The sequence below is a fragment of the Equus quagga genome, chromosome 5, assembly GCF_021613505.1.
Source record: "Equus quagga isolate Etosha38 chromosome 5, UCLA_HA_Equagga_1.0, whole genome shotgun sequence".
In the NCBI taxonomy this organism is placed as follows: Eukaryota; Metazoa; Chordata; class Mammalia; order Perissodactyla; family Equidae; genus Equus; species Equus quagga.
The window spans coordinates 14728650-14750334 of NC_060271.1; the positions used below are offsets into that span (position 1 = coordinate 14728650).

The 21685-nt window shown below is 57.9% G+C and overlaps 1 protein-coding gene across 3 annotated transcripts in view; it reads right to left on the reverse strand.

The window, feature by feature from the left end:
* Positions 1-21685, reverse strand: part of PTPRF (protein tyrosine phosphatase receptor type F) — an 86176-nt gene that overhangs the window by 24241 nt on the left and 40250 nt on the right. For all 3 annotated transcript variants that reach the window (XM_046661434.1, XM_046661435.1, XM_046661433.1), the window contains 6 exons: positions 17873-17983; positions 8110-8379; positions 5756-6337; positions 5369-5505; positions 4740-4884; positions 623-928 (listed from right to left, as the gene is read on the reverse strand). In XM_046661434.1, coding sequence (XP_046517390.1) covers positions 623-928; positions 4740-4884; positions 5369-5505; positions 5756-6337; positions 8110-8379; positions 17873-17983 — 1551 coding nt within the window. The remainder of the gene's footprint in view (positions 1-622; positions 929-4739; positions 4885-5368; positions 5506-5755; positions 6338-8109; positions 8380-17872; positions 17984-21685) is intronic.

Here is a 21685-nt window from a genome sequence, read left to right on the forward strand (position 1 = left end):
CCTGGTGGTATGGATCCCATCTCAGGTGGGCACAGCACACTCCAGGACCTTGCCTTTGCCCCCCATTGCCCCAGGAAGGGCCCTGATGTAGTTTGCTTAGATTGTCTCTCCCTGGAGAGGAACATGGAGGGCTCCTTCTGCCTGGCATGCAGAAGAGCCCAGGACTGGCCCTGCCAACCCCTCTGGCCCAGAGCTACCTCACTTGGTGGGGAAGGGAGGGCTGGGGTACCAGGCCTTTGACCATCCCAAAGTCAGCACAACCTGTCCTATCTCCTCTTGGGCCCCCAGATCATGCCAACGTCTAGCTAAGGTGGAATCTCGCTGATTCTATTTTGAGTGTCTCTTGCACCAATCTTTCCAGTCTTGACCTCCCAAACCTTAGGTGGGGCTGTTTCTGTCTTAGCCTGTTAAGGCTCCATCTGCCTTAGAGACACCTCAAAGGCTGGGATTCGGGTATAAGGGGTCCCACAGCTACATCTCCCCATTTGGGCCATTAAACCTGCACCAGGAAGATGAGTCCTCTGGGCTTATGTATGGGAGGCAAAGGCCCTGGTGTGTGAGGTGGGTGGTGTCTGAGTGAGGTGACTCCCCTCCTACCCCTCCCCTCGGCGCCACCGCCTACCGTCCTCGTCTGTGCGCACCAGCACCGGGCTGCTCTCGGGGCCGGGGCCCACGTCTGTGTGCGCCCGCACCCACACCCGGTATTCCGTCCACTTCTCCAGGCCCACCAGGTCCCAGCTGGAGTGCTCGCGGCTGATGCCGTCCACCACATGCCGCCTGCGGTCCTCGCCGTCCACCGCCTCGTAGGCCACCGAGTACTGGGTGATGACGCCGTTGCGGCTGTCGGCCGGCGGTGGTACCCAACTTACCCGGACGGTGGTGGAGCCCACGCTCACACATGTCACCTTCTGGGGAGGGGCGGAGGGGGCTGGGGAAGACAAATGGGGGGAAGCAGGCAGATGGAGGGTGGGGGTCACAGGCACGGCGACCAGTCACAGAGGCTGGGACACTCACCCAGGCAGGCTGCTCCCCAAGCGCAGAATGGCTATCCCAGGGCCCTCCAGGCAGGCTGCCGCCACTGCCACCAGACAGCCCACTCCCCTGGAACACAGGCTCTTCACACACACACACATGGTGTCTCCCACACACGGTCTCTCCCACTCACATATGGTGTCTCTCACACATATGGGGCTCTGACACAGTGCTTCACATATAAGACATGCTGTCTTGCACAAAAGGCACATGGCATCAGATACACACAAGCATGGGGTCACCCCCACCGCCACCCCCTGGTCACACACACACCCACACATGAAGAACCTCTCCAGCTGCTGTGCCCACAGCTCTTCTCTTCTCAGGACAAGTGGCCCCAAAGGCTCTTCCAGCACAAGGCTGCCTTGGCCTGTGCCTGCCTGGACGGGGTGTCTGTGCCTGAGCCTCAGGGAACCACGGAGACTGGAGGCCAGACCTGAAGGAGGCCACTGGCCCTGGGGGTAGTTTGGAGAAAAAGTACCCAAGAGAGGTGCTCTCACTCAACAGGTTTCTTGGGGGTTAAGGGGGTCTGTGCCCACCTTGTTCCCACATCCCCCTATTCCCACTGAGGATTCTGCTGTCATTGCATGGGCTTCCTCACCACCTCAAGGTCTATCGCCACCCCCACCCGGGTGACTCCAGCAGCCCCCTCAACTCACTGGCCCCTGAGCCCCACACCTCCAAGGCTTTCTCCTTCCCTGCACTACCAAAATCATGCCTGGATAACGCCACCACTGGGAATGGCCCTACCTCCCAAACTGTGGCCTCCAACGGTCCCCTTGCAGACCCTCACCCTTGTCCCAGCTCAGCATCTCACAGTGCCCCCAGCACTATGCCTGCTCTTCACCCCCTGGGGACCTCCATCCATCGACCTACCACCCTTACCACCCTCCACATTCAGCTTAGACACCAAGGTCCACCATCTCACCACTCCTACCAACATCCCAAACTCCCTCGCCTCCTTCTTGTTCCATGCTCCTGCCGGGCACGCACCAAGCTCTGAACCAATCCAACTCTCTACCTTCTCCAAGGCAGCACTGGGACAAGTAGAAAAAAGTCACCTGCCCAGACAGGCTGGCACCCTCTGAACACATCCCTGTGGCCTCACCTGGGCCCTCCAGGCTGCCAGCTGGTCTCTTTCTCTGCCCACTCCCTCTGTTGCTTTAAACAGAATGCTTTCTACCTCCTCCACGCTCCTCAAGCCTCTAGCTCCATCACCTCCCTTCCTCTCAGCACACGGCCCGCTCTCCTACTGGGCGGAGAAAAGCAGACTCCCAACAGCAGCTCCTCCACCTCTCGCTACCAAACCCATCAACCGACCTGTTTGCACCGATTCTCTCCTTTCCTCCCCAAGAAGGAGCTCTCCTGTCCCAGGCTAATCTCTCCCCCCGCCGGTGCTCTGCCCTCTCCCCCAACCTCCTGAGCCTCTAATTATCTTTCTCTTTTCCATATCTTCTACTTCTCCCTATTAACTTGTTCCCAATAGCATTTGAATATGCTCAAGACTTTCCCATCTTAGAAGACAAATGGCGTCCTCAGCCTCCACCTCCCCCAGTTACAGCGGTCCCCTCCCCAGCTAAACGCCCAGAGTCTGAGTTCTCTGTCTCTACTTCCTCACCTCTCATGCACACCTTGCAAAACCCAATCGGCTTCAGTCCCAAAACTTGTCCAGGTCCACTCCTCCACGTTACTAGATCCAATGACACTCCCACATTCCTCTGGGCCTGACCACTCAGCAGCAGCATCTGGTTTACTTGAAACTCTCTTCTTCCAACCTCCCAGACACTTCCCCTCTCCTGGGTTTCCTCCCATCACTGGGCATCCTTCTCATGGTCCTCCACCTGCAGCCCAGGCCCTGGATCCCGGCAGCCTGCCAGGCATCCCAACTGGGACAGCATACGGCATCTTGAGCTTGGGTACCTGCCTCTGTCCCATTTCCTACCCTAGGGAGCTGCACCACTTTCCTCCCAGGTCTACACACCAGAAACACAGGATTCGGATGCTGCTTGCCTCTCTCTCAGCCCCCACACCTCATCCGTCACCAAGTCCCAGCCAGCTGGCATCCCAGGCAGCTCTCAAATCTACCACCACCTCATCTGAGCCGCCATCTTTCCCTGGACTCCTGCAAAGCCTCCTATCTGGTCTCCGGCGTCCTGTCGGGCTGCCCGGTGCATCCTCACACAGCAGCCAGTCAGCCCGCCCTCCCGCCTCTCCTCTGGTCCTGAGGCCTGCCTGCAGGGGTCTGGCCACACTGGCCCGCTGCTCACCCCTGCCCATAACCAAGCACCTTCCTACTCCAGGGTCTTGGCACCTGCTGACCCCTGCCTCAGGCCTCTGTGTCACCCACAGAGACCCTCCTTGTCTCCTCAGACCAGAAAAGGTTCCCGTCCCATCATCTCTCTACTGTTTGCCTCCTCCACAGCACTTTACACAAATGTAATTAAAAGCTCGTTTGGATAATTGCGGGTTTAATGGTTGTCTGCCCCACCAGACTAGGATCCCCGCAGGCGGAGGCCACGTCAGGGTTGTGCTGCTGGCCCTGCACAGTGCATGGGGCCTAGTGCCCAGCAGGAGTGCAGTGGGTGCTTGCAGAATGAATCCATGAGCATCAGGGTCACACACAGGCCTCCTGACATCACTGACACATGCTAGGGCAGGAGGACACAGTCCCATGTCACAGGGACCACCTCACAGACACTGCCGTGTTTAAGGTCATCACACGTGCTCAATGTTTTGATGCCGAGATCCCACGCAGCCACATGCACACGGCCCATTATCACACAGAGCTTCACGGACTGTGGTCTGCTGTGGTTGTGTGACTACGACAGCCTGCGGCCTCACAGTCTGTCGTCGGGAGAGCTGCTAGAGGCCCATACACTGGGTCGTGGGTCAGTTATCCAGAGACATACTCCCTAGGTCCCAATCCTAAAGAGCCTTACAGACCCGATCAGAGAGGCACACCAGTCGCACTGCACACACATACAGGTGCTGCCAGGCCAGGTGGTCAGATGTGGTCACACACACACTCACGACATCAGTCTCACACATACCTCACGACATCAGTCTCACACACGCAGGAATTCAGTAATACATAATGCCACAAAGTTGTCACACAAACGACCTCGCATGTGGTCCCACACATGGATAGCCATGTAGTCCCAATGTGTGCACATGGACACAGTTGGTCACACAGTGTCACTCTCACAAACGTGTCCCCATGTGCAGTTGGCTCAAGTGTGATTACACAGCCCACACGTACTTCTCATGGTGGGGGGACAGGAGGTAGGGAATATGGGTGATGGGGGAGATGAGATATGGGGATAAAGGACGGAGGACGGCCGCCAAAGCAGGTGTGGGACATGGCGAGCGTGGCGGTCCCACCACTGACAATGGCCCAGTCAGCTATTGTGACTAGCACAGAGTAGGGTGGAGGAAGGAGATGAATGACAGACACAGAACTTACCTGAGGGTGGGGAGGGATGGGGGAGAGGCAGGAGTTGGGCAAGGAGCAGCGAGGGAAGCAGCCATCTGGACACAGACTAGAGGGCACTTACCTGTCCCTCTCTTGGGGTCCAGACCCAGAGCCCAGACTAGAGTCCAGTCCAGGGCCGAGCAGACCCAACCACCCACTTGGTCAAGGGGAGGGGTGTGTGTGTGTCTGTGTCCCAGCCCAGCTGTAGCAGGCAGTGGCCTCAGGAGACACTTACTGGACTGTGCCGTGCGGGCCTCAATGGTGGGGGTGAAGACGCCCACGCCCAACTCAGAGCGGGCAGCCAGCTGGAAGCAGTACAGCGTGTCAGGCTTCAGGTCCTCTAGAGTGTAGGAGGAGGTGGGGTCGAAGGTCACCTTGTGCTGGAAGAGCAAGGAGCACTCACTGGCTACTCTGACCTCAAAGGTCACTCAGAGGTTATTCCCCAACATGGGCTGCAGCTGACCCTCCAGACCCACTGTGGCTCCAAAGCTGGCTCCATGCCACACAGTCACCTGGACCCAAAAGGGCCGCATGGCCCAGTCCATGGCACAGGTGCCTCACAGACTACATGGCCATGGGACATCTGGGACATATGGTCCCAGGGGAACTTTAGGGCTCTGCTGGTGCCACCCGAGCCTCAGGGCCTGAGACCCAAAGATACACCAAGGACTTTGCCACGGGCACAAGGGTGACAGACTACAGAACAATACAGGCCACATGAGCTGCAAAGCCAAGAAGAACCCTAGGGGCTGTGCCCACATGACCACAGAAATCCAGAAAAGCATGCCTGGGTGAGCCCACCACAGACCCTTAGGGACCAGGAGGAGCCCTGCACCCTTCTCTTTGTCCCTGCCGGGCACTCACCTGCTGGCCTTCGTCCTCTGCCGCCCAGTACACCAGCTCATACTTGATGATCCGCTCCTGCGGGGGCAGCAGCCATGAGAGCTGGATCCTGGTGTCTGACTCCGCCTCGGCCTGGAAGTCCGCAGGCTGGGCAGGCACTGCAACAGCCCCACAGCAGCGCCATCAGCCTCACCAATCCCTCTTGAGGGCAGGGGCACTCAGGAAAAGGACCCAGATTCTCACTCCCACACCTTTGTCCTGCATCCCAAGTGACCACGCGTCTGTGGAAGACAAGTCCTCACCCTCCCAGCGCCCCCAAGCTCACAGCCTGAGCAAGGGCGCGCCACCACCGCCTTGCCCAACCCAGCTCTGCAGCGGCCGTCCAGCCAGCACGCTGCCCGCACCTACCTCCCTGCTGCGTCTTGACCTGGATGGTGGGGCTGGGCGGGCCGTCGCCAACGGCGGTGAAGGCCAACACGCGCAGGCTGTAGGTGATGCCAGGCAGCAGGCTGCCCACGGTGGTGAGGAGTCCCGCGTCTGTGTTGTGCTTGTGCCAGGCGCTCAGGGGGCGGCGGGAGTCAGGAGTGTAGTAGACGCGGTAGCCCCGCACCAGGCCGTTGGGCTCCTCAGGTGGCTCCCATTGCACCAGCATGGTGCTGGCGCTCAGCATGCGTGCCTGCACGCGGCGCGGTGGGCTGGAGGGCGCCTGCTCCCCAGTGCGGGCCCGCACCGCCTCACTGGGCGGCCCTCGGCCGATGCTGTTCACTGCCAGCACGCGGAAGGCATACTCTGAGAAAGGGCTAAGGCCACCGATGCTGTAGCGGGTGGTGGCCACGCCATCCACTTCCTGGAAAGGGCCCTCTGTGCCTGTTGCACGGTACTGGATGCCGTAGTAGGACACGGGCTCCGAGTTCCCAGAGTCCCATGTCAGGGTGACACTGGTGGCAGTCGTCTCCGTCACTACAAGGTCAATTGGAGGCTTCGGCAGAGCTGGGGACAAAGTGGAAGGCTTAGGGCTGCCCAAGGTCATGACTCCAGGAGCCAACCCTGCTCATGGGGTCATCCAACCAGAGTGTGGTTGACCCCACAGCCTACCCTGAAGAATGGTCTGGTAAGCTCTGGTGATCTCTGAAGGCACCTAGTGGGGGATGGTGACTGGGCCTGTCAGTGACCCCAGGGGCCTTGGGGGATCTAGTGTCTACCCACGTCACTTCTAGAACTCAGTGGATCCTCAGTAACAACAGACCCAGAGGTGCTGTGGCCTGCCCATACTCCACGCCGATGGAAAGCACACGGGCTGGGCAACAGAGATCTGCCGCTGCAGGTGCCTGCGCCCCCTGTTGGTGAGTATGTGTGATGGGGCCAGGGAGGGGGATGACATTTCCTAAGGGAATGGCCCTGGATTTTGGAAAGAGGATGAGGCTGGTGGCTCCATGGACCTGGTGGCTTGGCTCAAATCGAAGGTGGAAAAGTCCCAGGCCAAGCAGGACCCAAGTGCCAGCACTGTGCCAGGGCTGAGGACACTATGTCACATGGACAGTCACACCCCTGCTCTCAAAGAGTTTATATTCCAGTGTGAGACAGAAGCAACCAATGAGTGATAATCTCGATTCTAGTCTGTGCAAGGACAGCAGAAAGCAGGGTGCTGAGATGGGGAAAAATCCAGGGAATCTCCTTGTATGGGGTGATTGGGGAAGGCCTCAGAGTTAAGACCTGGAGAGCAAGATAGAGCCAGAGATGGCAAGGGCTGGGTGAGGAGCGCAAGGGCTAGGTAAGGAGCCTGGTGAAATGGAGAAGTGTCCGTGTGGTGAGGGAGGGAAGCCACAGTGAGGACCCTGGGCCTTATCCTAAAAGCAATGGGAAGCCAGTGGAAGGAATTTCTCCCTTTCTTAAAAGGGAGTGACATGATTCTGCTTTACATTTTTTTTTTTTTTTGAGGAAGATTAGCCCTGAGCTAACTGCTGCCAATCCTCCTCTTTTCGCTGAGGAAGACTGGCCCCAAGCTAAGATCCATGCCCATCTTCCTCTACTTTATATGTGGGACGCCTACCACAGCAGGGTGTCCCAAGTGGTGCTATGTCCACACCCGGGATCCAAACTGGTGCACCCCGGGCCGCTGAAGCGGGACGTGCACACTTAACCGCTGTGCCACCAGGCCAGCCCCTACATTTTTAAAAGATCATTCAATTGTAGGATGGAGGATGGACAGGGAGGCGAGAGGGGAAGCAGGGAGCCCACAGGGGGCTATGTATGTGTGCCTGTCCCAGGGCCCTGGCGGAGAACTCACGACCCCCTTGGCTACTATTTCACAACATCTTTCTTGCTGGGAGGCAGGTAAACCTGAGAGGCTACTGCTATGTAGTGGCTAGGTAGCGACACAAGTCCCTACTCCATCATTTTCTTCTGTGTGGCCCTGCACCTCAATTCTCTCACTTGTAAAATGGGGATGACAAGAGCATCTACCTCCCAGGGTAACACGGACACTGAACAAAGTAATCTGAGCTTGCCAGGGCAGAGTCTGGCCCCAGGAACTTGGTACCTGTCAGCTATTATGTTAACACTATTAACGGCAGAAACCCCTCCCTCCACCACCAAGGGCCAGGAGAACCCCAGAGCCTGGGCACCCAGGAGAGAGCAATGACCACTAGGCCTTGCCTGTCCGCACAGTATCCATGCTCGCCTGCCACGGGTGCTGGGACCTCCTGTTGCCCTCTGACACAGGGCAGGCCACAGGCCACTGCAGGCATGTCTGAGGCACTCACCTTTCACTGTGACCTGGGCCGTGGCCTCAATCATGCCTAGTGAGGAGATGGCCACGCAGGTGTAGTTGGCAGAGCGCACGACGTTGTTGAGCTCCAGCACATTGCGGCCGACTGGCATCTCGTCCTCCTTGGTGAGCTCCTCAGCCCCCATCATCCATTTCACATAGGGCATGGGCGCACCCACCGCGACGCAAGTCAGGTTCACGCTGCCGCCCGGCATCACCTCCTGGCTGCTGGGAGGGATGGAGAAACGAGGAGCCACACGGCGCACTGTGGGAGGAGGGAGAGAGGCACTCATAGGGTGGGCAGGACACGAGGGAGGATGGAAGGGCAGGGGCCCCTCATCCAGGAAGTCCCTCTTGTCAGAGCCAAACCCACCTCAGAGACAGGAGGGGCAGAATCCCTGGGTCCTGGTTTACCATCTCCCACCCCACTTTGGGCTACAAGTAGCCCCCATACTCAGGGATTGTCTGGAACACAAGAGATTCCACAGCCAAGTTCCCATTTTACAGCCCAGGAAACTGAGGCCCTGAAAAGTCCTGACTACCTAGGGTCAGACAGGGACTCAGTGCAAGGTCCAGGCCTCATGTCTACAATCCAGGCCTAGTCAGGGCCACATCCCAGGTTGCAGTCCAGTGCTCTCCCCTACCTGCTCCTGACCCCTCACCCCCCACCAGGGTCTCCAGAGGGGTTAGCTGGGGCACCAGTGAGAGAAACCCAGGCAACCCAGGGTGGAGGGTCCTCTGAGCATGGCTGGGGAAGGGCAGAAGGTCAGTCCAGGTGTGACATGGCCACCTTCTCTAGAGTCACTGCCTCCACCTCCAGGCCATGATCCGAGAGCAAGAGATGAGGTCAACGGCATGACTACCTGCTGGGACCTCAGCCATGCTCAAGGCACAGCATGGGAACCCAAGAGGAGAGCCACACCTCAGGGGGGCTGGGCAGGGACAAAGGGCTGGGGCGGGCCAGGGACGTGGTCCGCGGGCAGGATGGGCATGACGATGGTGGTTAACATGATGACGGCGCCGAACAGACGGCTTTCCGCGCCAATGAACAAGGGTCTCAAGGGGGAGGGTGGCTGTGCCTGACCACGACCTCCAGCCTTGGGCTCCCCAGGTCAGAAGCTATTCTGAGCTTCTCAGTCCAAGGTGCAGCCTGGAACCCCCCCAAGTTGCAAGCTTGGCACAGACATTCAGAACATGCAGAGGGTGGGCAGGCAGGCAAGACCTAGCCATGGGCAGGCATGCTCAGCATGCAGACGGGTCATGCAGCTGGTGGGCAGGGACTGGGGTGTGTCCTTCGCAGGCCGGAGAAGGCAGGCAGTGAGGCTAAGTGACCAGAGGGCACCACCAAGAGTGTGGGTCTCTGAGGACCCTTGCTGGGGAGCCTAAGCATGCAAAGGACCTGTGGTGCAACATGAGAGCACCTCTGCTGCTCACACAGCCCCAAACCACAGAATCCGAGCTGGAAGCAACTGCAGAGACCACCTGGTCCGACCTCTGACCTCACTGCACAGGGGTCAAGCTGAGGCCCAGCGACCAGACATCCAGCAGATCATCAGTCCTGTTAATGCACTGCCTAAAATATCTTCCAAACCCACTAATTTCACTCCGTATCCACGGGCAACTGCCACCACCATCTTTCCTTGGATCACTGCATCGGGTTCTTCGCTGTTCTTCCTGCCCTGTCCTCTGGGCCCCTGCTCCCATGACCGGCCCTCCAAAAACAGCTGGCACAAATCTGCTCACAATACTTCCCTGTGAAAGACTCCTGCACAGTTCCCCAACGACTCCTCAGCCCAGACCGCAGGACCCCACCTTACTCAGCCCCTGCCTCAGCTCCATCCCCACCACCTCGCTCTGAGGCCTCCAGACGGAGCCAAAACACTGGCAGTCCCCCCAGAAGCAGGCACGATGGCATCACGGGCCAGGTCTATCTCCCTCTGTGTCCCCAGGCTCACTTGAGGTCTCAGCGGGTCTCGTGGACATCCAGCGTTCTGCCTTCTCGAACTGGCATCCTCATCTTCTTTGGGGAACCACCTCTTCTCCCATTCTGGCTACATGGAGCGTGTGACCCAGCCGTGGCTATTGAGATATAGCCTTTGGACTTTTGCAAAAACTACTACAACAGCCACTCTCTCTACCGCAGTGGCTAACCTTAGGGGGAGTGGGAACCACCTTTGACAACACCTGAGAAAACCTGCTTGAGAACAAAGAAGTCAACTAGGAGAGCAGAGCTAAGACACAAAGACAGACAAATGACTGACCAAACTGTTTAAGCATCTGGATCCAGCCCTGCCTGACACCAAATTTACTTCTACATCTTTTAGTTAGATAAGAGTTTCCTTGTTTTGTTTAAGCTGACGTAAGTGGGTTCCTGTGATTTTTCTGAAAGCTGGGACTTCACGCCAAATGATGGCAGCACATCACAGGTAAAGCAGTTCTGTGTGGCAGAGAACAGGGGCATCCCGGGGCATGGCTGGCAAGAGGAAGCCACAACAAAGAGCCCCCTTTGAGCACTCCCCACAAATGGCTCAAGAGTGAGGCCAGGAGGCACAGACAGAAGAGTCACCCAGCTTGGTGGTGCTGCCACTTCTGGGCTCTGGAGCTGAGCCTGAGGGGTGGGCTGTGGATGGAGAGGTGCTGGCATGCAGGTCTGTTTGCATACGAGGCCCAGGCGTGCCAAGAAGGGAGGGGTCCAGCACAGCCCCAGCTCGAGCAGAAGGACACGAAGAGGAGCCTTAACTGACCCAGTCTCTCCTCTCCTCTCAGCCAGTGGCTGTCCCATCTTCTCCTTGCTCAAGGACATCAAAACAAGTTTGAGGAAGGAAAATCACTCTTGAGCACCTACTGTGTGGAGAAGGTTCCATGCTGTAGATGCTATCAACCTTCCGACTACAAAGGAACTGACTGCAGACTGACACTTTAAGTGACATGCCTGAGTTCACATACGTACTAGGAGTAGGTCTGTGTGATGGTAAGCCCACACCCTTTTGAGCCCTGGCTAACAGGGCTGAAAAAAGAGACCCATGAAGCTCCAGGGAGAAGCTTCTGGAGTTTCTTGGCTTCTGGGTTAGCCAAGGCTGGCAGGAGAAGATATTCTCCAGTTGGCATGAGGATGGCATTTGGAGAGCCTGTGCCACAGGAGAGGTCACGGCTGCAAGCCTGACCCTGTTCAGTGGTGGAATCTTGGGGCCTGACATGTCCCACGACAGAAGAACAAAGAGCAAAGAAAAGGAAGTATGTCCTTGGCCAGTAAACCTCGGGTCCCAACCTAAGCAGTGCAGAAAGTTCACTGGTCTTCACCCAAAACAGTCCCTGGAGGACAACGTCTTCTATTCCAGTGCCAGAAAATAAGGGCCCTTCAGGAACTAACATTGAGAGCAGTTCTGTTTTTATTTTTTATTTTCTCCTTCCTAGACGCAGGTGGAAGGGAGAACTCCAGTGGCCAAGGGGAGGCCACTTCAGGTCATTGCTAGCACCAGGCAAGGGCCTCAAGCCCAGACTCCTGGGTACGCGACCCATGATGTTTCACAAGAACACTGGGCACCAGCCACACCCAAGGAGTCCTGGAGAGCGGTTTCCTGCAGCTCAGACTCCTCTTCCTCCAGCACACAGGAGGTCAGGAAATGTCTACAGAGGGAAGGTGGGGGCAAGAGAGGTGAGAGACAGCCAGTGGGCCCTGCCTCCTGCACCTGCCTGGACAGCCACCCCCACCCCAACAGCCAGGAGTGGCTGGTGCCTCACCGCAGCAGCCCCACCATCATTCCTCCCGCTGTCACAGACTCAGGGCCTCCAAAAGTGGCAGGACTCGCCCTGGACTCAGTCTATTGACAGAAGCAACAGCAGGGAAGGAAAAACCAGAGCCGGGAAAAATGCACTTAGGGTCTAATCTTGGGCTCTGACAATGCCGGTCTATTACCGTTCCCTGTGCATCCTTAGTGCTGACATTGTATAGACAATTTCCAAAACAGGGCCCTGGCATTTCTGGATTATATTTCAGCTGTAACTTTTAAGTCTAATTATTTGCGCTGACAACCCCCTATAATAGGGCGGTGGCGGCGCCTAGAGGCATCAGCATTCAGCAGAGTGACAGCCTAATCGCAGGGGGAGGCAGCCCCGCAATCGGCATTCACTCGCGGAAATTTCTCTGATGAAAATAACACAACATTAAGGAGGGGATAAGGGGCAGGATCCACTGTATCAAGATAAAATAACTCTTTAATAAATAACCTTGTGGCTGCCGCAGAGCAGTAATTAAATGCCGGCGCACTCAGCACACAGTTTTAAGTAAAGCTGGAAAAATGTAAGATGTAATTATCAGCGCCAAACAAATTACCAGCCCGGCAAATCCCCCCAGAATATTTAGAAACTCATTTCTGCCTTCCCGTTAAATATTTGTGTACATGCTTATTTTTGGTGGGGCCAGGGAGGGGGAGAAAGAGAAAGGACAAGGGACCAGGAGAGTAGGGGAGGAGGCACAGGGGGTGGCGGCTGTGGGCTGGGCTGTCTCTGCTGATGCCTGTTTCCTGAACGCCCCTGCAGATCCGCCCGGTCAGCAAAATGGTGTAACCAAAATGCCCCAGAGCTCAGGAGAGCATATGGAGAGATGCTCAGGGCTGATATCTGAGCCGAGGCCTCAGCCCTCCTCCCGACTGGCTCCCTCTCCCTCGTGGAGGAAACTCAAGCCACGGAGATGATGCAGAGGGGACCAGGTGGCCTGGGTCTGCTCCCTGAGGCTCAGCCCAAAGCCCAGTGGACAGGTGAGCCTCCTCCGACCACAGAGACCATGTGACATAAGAGTGACCACTAGCCCCTGCTGCTGGCCCGACGCTTGGGGATAGGGGCCTGGCCATGAGGGTGGGTCTGAGATCCCAGCCCCTTGTGAGACAGCTCTGGAATGGGCCAGAGTGGAGTCTCCAGGAAGCCCTTCTCAACCTGCGGCTGGGTGGGGGGCTTTTTTGGGCCCCTATGTGGGCCTTGTTAGGTTGCAGCTGACCGTTCAGTCAGGTGTGAGCTCCTTGGGTCTGAATGCCCAGAACCCAGCACAGGGCTGAGGAAACGTGAGCTGGCAGGGAGGCTGAGGCAGAGGGACCTGGGGCAGGTGTGCAGATCTTCATTTGGATCCAGCCGAGAGGGAAAAGATAAGAGCGTAGGAGACTTCCTCAGTGAGCCAAGATGACACCATCCACCTGTGCCATGGACACCAAGCTCTGTGAAGCAGATAGGGCTGGCTGCCCATTGAGGCTTGGTAGGGTTTTCAAGGTCAGGCCAGACCCTGCAGGACTTTTGTCCTGTGCTATGGGATCTTATGGGTGGACTCATTCTAGATTCGTCTTTTTCATTTGTCTTCCCAGTGGTTTCAGCTAAGCTCGGGCAAATGTGGAGTTTAGGTGACTGGGGGGCTATGGAAGGCCCCACAGGTAGGCACGAAACACTACAGCTCTTACTGCTCCCCTAACCACTCGAACTCTGCCTGGAACAGACAGCTAGCCTGGCCCAGTACAAAGGTGGGGCGCCGTGTCGTGCCATGCACCACGACCACCCGGCCACCCCAGCAGTGGAGCCCAGCTAAGGGGACATGCAGACATGTGGTGCGTCAGGGACCCAAGCAACAGAAACATGCAGGGCAGGGGGGTGCTGCCCGCCCACCCCCGGTCCTGCCCGCCTGCCGGCCCAAACAATGGAGAACAGAGCCCGACTGGCGGGCAGGCCTGGCCGGAGCGAGCCCGAGGGAGCTGACTGAGCCCGCTGGTCCCTACTGACGGGAGCATCCCATCGGCGGGCGAACTGTAGATGGATAAGAAGTGAAAAGGACCAACCTTCTCGCTGATCTGAGAGATGAGAGTTTGGGTTGATGGCAGAGTGCGATGAGGATGAGGAGGGAATAAAAAAAAGACAAGGAGAAACACAGAGAGAGTAAAAACAGGCCAACCTTCATCTGCCCACACAGCACAGAAATGAGACAAGACTCTTGTGCCCCACGCACACGCACGTGCACGCAGGTGCGCGCGGACCACGCCGCTCACGAAAGACTCAGGACTCATGGAGGACACAGTGGACAGGGCTGGGTCCTGCCGGCAGGTGCCAGGACGCCAATGGGGGATGGGAAGGGGTGGAAGTGGGGCACAGGCAGCCCCCATACCTCACACGCACCCCATGGCTTGGACAGACCCAGTGAGTTGGGCTTTGGGGTTGGGGCCCACCCAGCCCACAAAACCACCAAGGCAGACGGGCTGCTAGAACCCCACCACCTTGAGGAAGCCCCACACTGCACAGCACTATAGGGTGAGCGCTGGTCTGGGCACCTGTGGGGAGAAAGGCCATGGTGACATCGCCCTGTTTAGATAGCTGTGGCCCAGGGGCCAGCTCCCCGTAGAGAACGGGGAAGGTTGGGGGCAGGGAGGCCAGGCTCTGCGGAGGGCCCCACCCCGGCCCTGGCAGTCGTGCATCCTGAAAGCTGGAGGAGAGAAAAACTGTGGATAGAAGGAGACAGTGAGTCACTCAGGGAGGGAGTCTGATGGTGACGGAGACAGGCTGGTCCACGCAGCATGCCTGGGCCTGCTAGACTGTGGGTGGAGCTGCGGGCAACTGGGAGCAACGTCAGATGTAACTGGATGATGCATCCCCCAACAGCACTCCCGACAGCAGCAGCGGCTACTGACTACGAAGAACTTCCTGCGTGCCTGGTGCCCTGCCAGGAGCTTTACGCACACCGTCCCATTAAATGCAGCCACTGAAGGGTCTCAGAGAAACAGCAGGAGCTATGAGAGTCTGGGGGACAGAGGAGAATGTGAGGCAGACACTGAAGCCAAATCTGAGAAGGGGACGTGCCCTTCGGTTCAGTGGACAGGGTGGAAGAAGAGAGTCAGAGACAGATGGAGATGAATGCCAGTGGGAGGCCATCCATCCAGAGCAATGGTTCTCAACTAGGGGGTACTCCCCCAGGTGACACTGGGCAAGTTCTGGAGACATTTTGGGTTGTCATGACTAGCGAGTGCTACTGGCATCTAGTGGGCCAGGGGTGCTGCTAAACATCCTACAATGCACAGGACAGCCCCACACAACTAAGAGTTATTCGGCCTCAAATGTCACTAGGTTGAGAAACCCTGGGCTACAGTCCACAGGACCCAGAGGCCAAGGCTCAGGTCCTGATAGCTGGAGCCTGGTGGGGGCCTCCCACCAGACTGGAAGGTCACAGCCACCTTCTCTGGAAGGAAGCCTTGCAGTGGCTCTGCTGGAAGACAGGTGAACACAGGCTGGCAGGCAAGCCGGCACTAGGGGGTTTCTCCATGGGTGGCCCACCCTCCAGCAGGGTTCAGGACACAGAGCTGGTGGCCAGCACAGCAGAGGCTGTCCCAGAGGAGCTGGGCTGATGGACCCTCAGCACTGCTGGAGGCAGAAAGCAGGGGCTTTGCCAAGACTGAGACGAGGAGGGGTGGGGACACCAGAGGCAAGGGTCCTAGGAGCAGGGCTTTCCAGGTGTCTGCAAGTCCAGAGAGTAAGGCTTGTCCTGAGGCTTTAGAGCAACTCGCTCTCAGCAAAGCAGGGCAGGTGCAGATTGAGGTCGGGCCTGGGCATGGAGACTTAGGACCGGCCCTTAGAGACCAGGGCCCACAGGAACGTGTGTGTGTGACAGAGAGAGGGAGAGACCACCAAAGCCAGGATGGAACAGCCTGTTTTAGGGTCCCTGTCAAGTGGGGCTAGAACTAAAGGAACCTCCACATTCCCTGCCCAGAAGGCTGTGAGAATGAGCCAGGAAGGCCATTCAGGAAGACCTGGTGGGGCTGGGGGATGGTCCATGGCAGGAGCCAGTCAGGGTTCTGCCTGAGCCAACCATGTGTGGACAGGGGGAGCCCCACAGACAGGGAGGCTCCAAGGGGCTGGAGGCAAGAGCTCCCTGATCAGTGCCTGAGCTGCCAACTACAGCAGCTCAACTCAGCTCCAAAAACCCACTGCCCTGCCTCAGGCTGAGGCCAGCATGGTGACTTCAGAGAACACTGCCCAGCCAAGATGACAATGCAGGGTCCATCCGCCTTGGGTCCGGGCCCTCTCCTGCTTCAGTACGGCCTCCTGTAGCTCTGCCCCAGGAAGTGTACCCACACGACCATGACCGTGCAGCCAGCTCGGAGTTCACAGTGGCTCCATGGGGCCTCTCCTCTTCCCAGTGCAGACACATGCAGCGAAGGACTTTCCTGCTGAGGCCCAGGACCTCTGCTCTCTCAATCCTATGGTCTTCTGGAAGAAAGGTTGGTCAAGACTGCACAGCATTTGGAATGGTCCAGAGGCAGGTCTTTGAGAAGGGTCGTTCCAGCTGCTCCTCTCCCAGAGGGGACTCGTCAGGCCAGTGTCCCTCTCAGAAGCTCTGCGTGGAGCAGTGTGAGGGGAAGGCTGTGCAGTTCACCGTTCTACTCATCTTGGTCATTTGAGTGACTCTCGGGCTTTTGGCCTCCCTGTCCCAATGTTGTTCTTTAAGACACGCCCTGGGTCCCCTTAGGTGAGCCCGACGAGCAGGACACCTGACAAGGGGGGCAGTGGGGACCTCCCATCCCATGGCCCTGACACCAAAGAAGTACTGTCCACTGTCTCTGAGGCACAATTTTCCCATCACAGAACTGGTGGGCAGCCCGGGGCCTCTCGGGAACCTGTGCCCTGACACAGCACAGTCCCTCAATAAGTACAGAGTTGATGGCTTAATTCTCTCTGCCCTGTCTGATCAAGTGGCCCCAAAGAGTGGGACAGGCCACTGCCATCACCTCACCCTGTGTTTAGCCCTGGGCAGACAGGCAGATGACACCCCTCGCGAAGCTGCACAAAGCATTTAGCACGATGAAATCATTGCTGTAAGGAAGCCGCATCCACTTTCCTTTACAAATCCTGCGAGTGGACACAGTTTCACTTTTAGTGATGCCCGTACGTGCAGGAGGGCTAAGCAAGGGGATGGCAGGGGGTAGCAGGGGCTCCCAGGCCCCTCCTGAGCACCATCCACACCAGACCCAGTGTGTTCTCAGGAAGGGGCAGGTGGCCAGCTTCAGTCACCCCTGGGCTGTGAGCAGAGCAGAGACTGAACACTCCAAAACAGTCCCGGAGCCCTCTCAGCTGGGTACCTGGACTGGTGAAAATGCATGATCCACTTAGTCCCAGCAAGGAACACCTGAAACACAGTAGATGCTCACCTGTGGGGGCTCTCAGCTGCCTCAGCCTGACCCCCTACACAAGGGTCCTGGCTGGTGACAGAGCACAGACCCTCTATACAAGTGTCCCGACTGGTTCCTCCTCCAGGAAGGCCCCAGGCAGACCTGGCCAGAGGGGGCTCACCTGGCCTGGAGCCCACCCTGCTAGAGTGGGCAAGACACACTCAAGGAAGGCCAGGCAGGTGTGCACACGTTTACACACAAATATGCGCCTGCTTGTGCACAAACACACATACACATGCAATGAGAAGTCTGCTCAGAAGGCTCTAGACTCCTGTGGGGCTCCTGGCCCACGTGGCAGGACCTACAAGAGATACAAATGCTCCCAAGGGTAGCTGCTTCCCAAAAGGCCTGCGGGGAAGGAAGGCAGAGGAGTGGCAGACTTTAGGAGCCCGCCCAGTGGGAGCTGTTGCCGCTACTATGGCTGCTGCAGGAAGAGGAGAGAGGAAGAGAGACCAGGCCCGTGGCAGCCCCTCATGTGTGTGTCCACACTAAGGGCTCCAGGCAGCACGCCCGGCAGGGGCAGCTCAGCTCCGTGGAGACAGGGCTGGACATTGCCTGAGTCCTTACCTCGCACATACAGGTTGGCAGGGGCCGAGTAGCGTGTGCCTGCAGAGTTGGTCGCCACACACTCGTACTTGCCTTGGTCCGACTCCTCGCTGCTCTCAATCTGCAAGGCACCTGCAGGGATGCAAAGACAGAGGTCAGGCCTGGAATATGGGGAGAGGGCTCAACAGCAATTGTGGCTTGTGTTGACCAGATGTTGCAGACATCAGGGCCATGCCCCAGTAACAGTGCTGCTTCCCAAAAGCTCTCCCTGGTGAGCCCAGGAGCCTCCTGGCTGGAACCAAGGGTCTCACTCTGGAGTGCAATCCCACCCCAGCCCACAGTCCAGTCGGGCCTGTCAGCTCAGCCAGGGGCTCTACACCACCCCCAGTCCACTGAGCATCCACCATGTTCCAGCCAGTACTGAAGGCTGTTTGCCAGTGAGCATCCCCATCAGTGCTCCCGGCCCTACGGGCCCCGCCGAGCAGAGCGGAGCCAGGCGTGGGTGGGAGCAGCCTGCAGACCTGCTGGCCAGGGATTCGCAGGCACGCGATGCCCTCATCGCACAAGAACCTGAGAATCTGCCGCCCACCAGAACCCCACAGGACGCAAGGGGCTTGTCCTGGGGGCCTGGTGCCCAGCAGCCTCTGCTCATAGCACCCATCCTCCCCTTCACACCCCCACCCCGCCAGCCCCACCCATTCCGGCTCCTCTCCTCAGCCTGGTCCTGCTAAAGTGCTTCGACCCACCACGGCTCCTGCATAATTCAGGAGGCTAATGGAGACTGTAGCTCCCACTCGGGCCACCGCCCTGAGGGGCTGCTCTGGCCGCAGACAGGCAGGAGCCAGGACTGGGTGGGCAGCTGAAAAGGACCCTCACAGAAGAGAGAGGAAACTTGGGCTGGTGGCCAGTCCTGGCAGATCCAGGTGGGAGAGCCCAAGGTCGGGGCAGGGGTGAAACCACTTGACTTGGCCATCCCCCGCCATGGCAGTATCCACTTGGAAACACTGCTGGTGAGAACACATGGGGCAAGCTGTCTGACAGGAACAGCCCGAGGCACAGGCAACACCCCCTCCCCGGAACAAGCCAACAGACAATCACACCCACACAGGACGGTCCAAAGGACAGTTAATAGCCCCACAGGACACAGCCTGACAGAAAACCACTGCCTGCACAGAACAGCTGGAGTGACCCTAACAGCCCCACCCCTCCCAGGGTTCAGGCAGGCTGACGATCACACCCACACAAGAAACAGACAGAACCTGCCGGACCCCACCTGACTAGACTGGACAGGAGCCACAGGAAGAGTTCCAAGCCACGTTCTCACGGCCCAGGCCCCAGGGAAGGACCACCACCAGTCCGAGCTGCAGCCCCTTCACTGCCTGACATCCCTCTTTCACCACCCAGACCCAGGGCAGCAGGAGGGCCATGAACACCTAGAGGGCCGGGAGGTGGAGCTGGGGGAAAGGGCTGCCCAGGCTCAGCCCCAGTGCAGAAAGACAAGGGGCTGGCCTGCTCTATGGTCCTGGCCTCAGCCCTCCCCACTGGGTATCAGGGAACGTGAGGGCCTGGGCACATGACAAATACCCAACTCCTGAGAGAACAGCCCTGACAGGCACCCAACAGGCCATGTTTATGGGATGGATGAACGTTGTTACAGAAAACGTTCACTCAAGCAGTGAGGGTCAGGCTCCTCGCTGGGTGGGGGCTGCACTAAGGTCAGCTCGGCTTGAGGGTGAGGGGAGATTGGTGCCACAGACGGGAGTAGGAAGTAGTGCCTGGGTGGGATCCCTGCTGGGGGAGGAAGCTCCCCGGAGAAAGAGCTAGGACTGATCAGGGGACCCAAGGTAGACCCTGAGGCTATTTGCACACAGAAACCCCCCTATGGAGAACCAACACCAAGGCCTAGCAGCAGGGCCATGAAGAGTCAGTGTGGGCTGAGAGGATGGGTGGGGGATCTGGAGGATGAGTCCTATCCTCAGGGGGTGATGGACAAGATGCCCCACAGGGAGGCAGCTGCTCCTCCCAGCCTCAGTTTCCGTCCTGAGACCACCCTGGCCCTGACCTCTGAGGGTCTAGATGTGCCCAAGGACACTGAGAGAAGTGGAGAGAAAAATGACGTGAATAAAAACTGTACAGAAGCAACCATTTTATAGGGTGTCTGCTCTGTGCCAGACGCTGCCCACATCCTCACCCTCTCCTCTAGTCCTCGTGATCCCACGAGGTGGGGCCCTAGCCCAAATTTAAAGAGCAAACAGACTTCTGAGAGATGATCAATTTTTTGAAGGTCATGCAGGTGGTGAGCCACACTTGAACCCTGATCTCTGTTTGACCCCCAAGCTGCAGGGCCATGCTGCACAAACACAGCCGGAGGCTGACAAGTCAGGTGATCTAGTTACGCAGGACCCTGTTGGTTTCTCCGTTGTCATCCCAGCATCTACACTAAAGTTTTAACTGCATGTCCCTCCGAGTGTTTGCTGGGCTGAGAATTTACAGGATGATCCTCATTCTACCATCAGTCAGAATGTTAAGGGAAGTCAAGCAATACTTGAGGGCCCCAAGACAAAGGAGCTTCTCGAGAGGAAAGGCAGGGCTTGGTCATGCTCCCCCACCTCATGGGAAGACTCTCCACCTGTGGTCAGCCTTGGGGACCAGGGCGTGGCTCCGCTGCAGGAGCCAAAAGGGTCCCGTCTGTGGGGCTGGCCTAGAAGGCCTGGGCAGTAGGGCTTGCCACCCCCAAGGCAGGGCTCAGCCGAGAATCTCCACAATTCAGACTTGCAATGGATGAGTCCACAGGAGGGAATGACTGAGAGTGGATGTGTGTGGTGGCTGGTGGTGTTGAGGGGGCCGGAGCTGGAGATGAGGAGCTGGAGAGGTCAAGATGGGGATGGGGGAGGTGACGGACTGGACGGGATGGAGTGGTGGTGACGGCAGTGGTGTGGCGTGGCGAGATGCACGGACAGCATTCTTACCTCTGATTGGTGAACCACCTGGCGAGGTAATTTGAATGCAAATAAGATCAGAGAGAAGCATTAGTACAAAAGGAAGGAAAGCCACAAAAAGCCAAATCAGATAAAATAAAACACAAGAAAGGGCCTTAAATACTTGGAGTTAGGCCTATGCTGGAGATGTGTGCATAAGTGCCAGGCTGAGCATGGGTGAAGCTATGTCCCCCAGGTCACTGGCACTGTTCTGAGGAGGGGGGGAGTAGGGCGGGGTCAGCAGGGCTGGGGGAGCTGGGAATCAGGAAGGTGGAGTCAGGGCTCCTGCAGACTCAGCTGCCTGGGGCCAATGGAGTGGGGAGGTGAATAAAAGAGGTGGCAACCCCACCCTGCAGGGCCACAGAAATTCCACAGGCGGGTAGGATTTCAAAACAAAACACTTACCAAAACAAACCAGGGCAGTTAAGCAGACAGAAGAAAGGGCTAAAGGGAGGGCTGGTCATAGGCTACCAACAGACCAGGTCTCCCTCAAACAAACCCACCAGACCAGCCCCACTGTGGGATCAGGTTGAATTCACAACCCAGTGGCAGACTCCTTGTAAAGCCGGCTCAACCCTAACCCGCCTGGCGAGAGCCAAAGGCCAGTGTCCACCCCTTGCCTGACCAGTGCCTCATAACCTGCGGATCAGCAGCTGAGAGGGCCAGATGCTCACCCTCCAAATGCCTGGTGCAGGGCTATTATGAGGCTATTACAGGTGCTCTTCCCATCAGGAGCCTCCTCAGAGGCTGTCCTCAGGCCCCACCTCCCACCACTGCCTCATGCAGAGGAGCGAGGAGCCGGTGGGTAGGCCCAGGCCCAGAGCTAACTACCCTGCCCCTCTCTGCCCACTTCTGG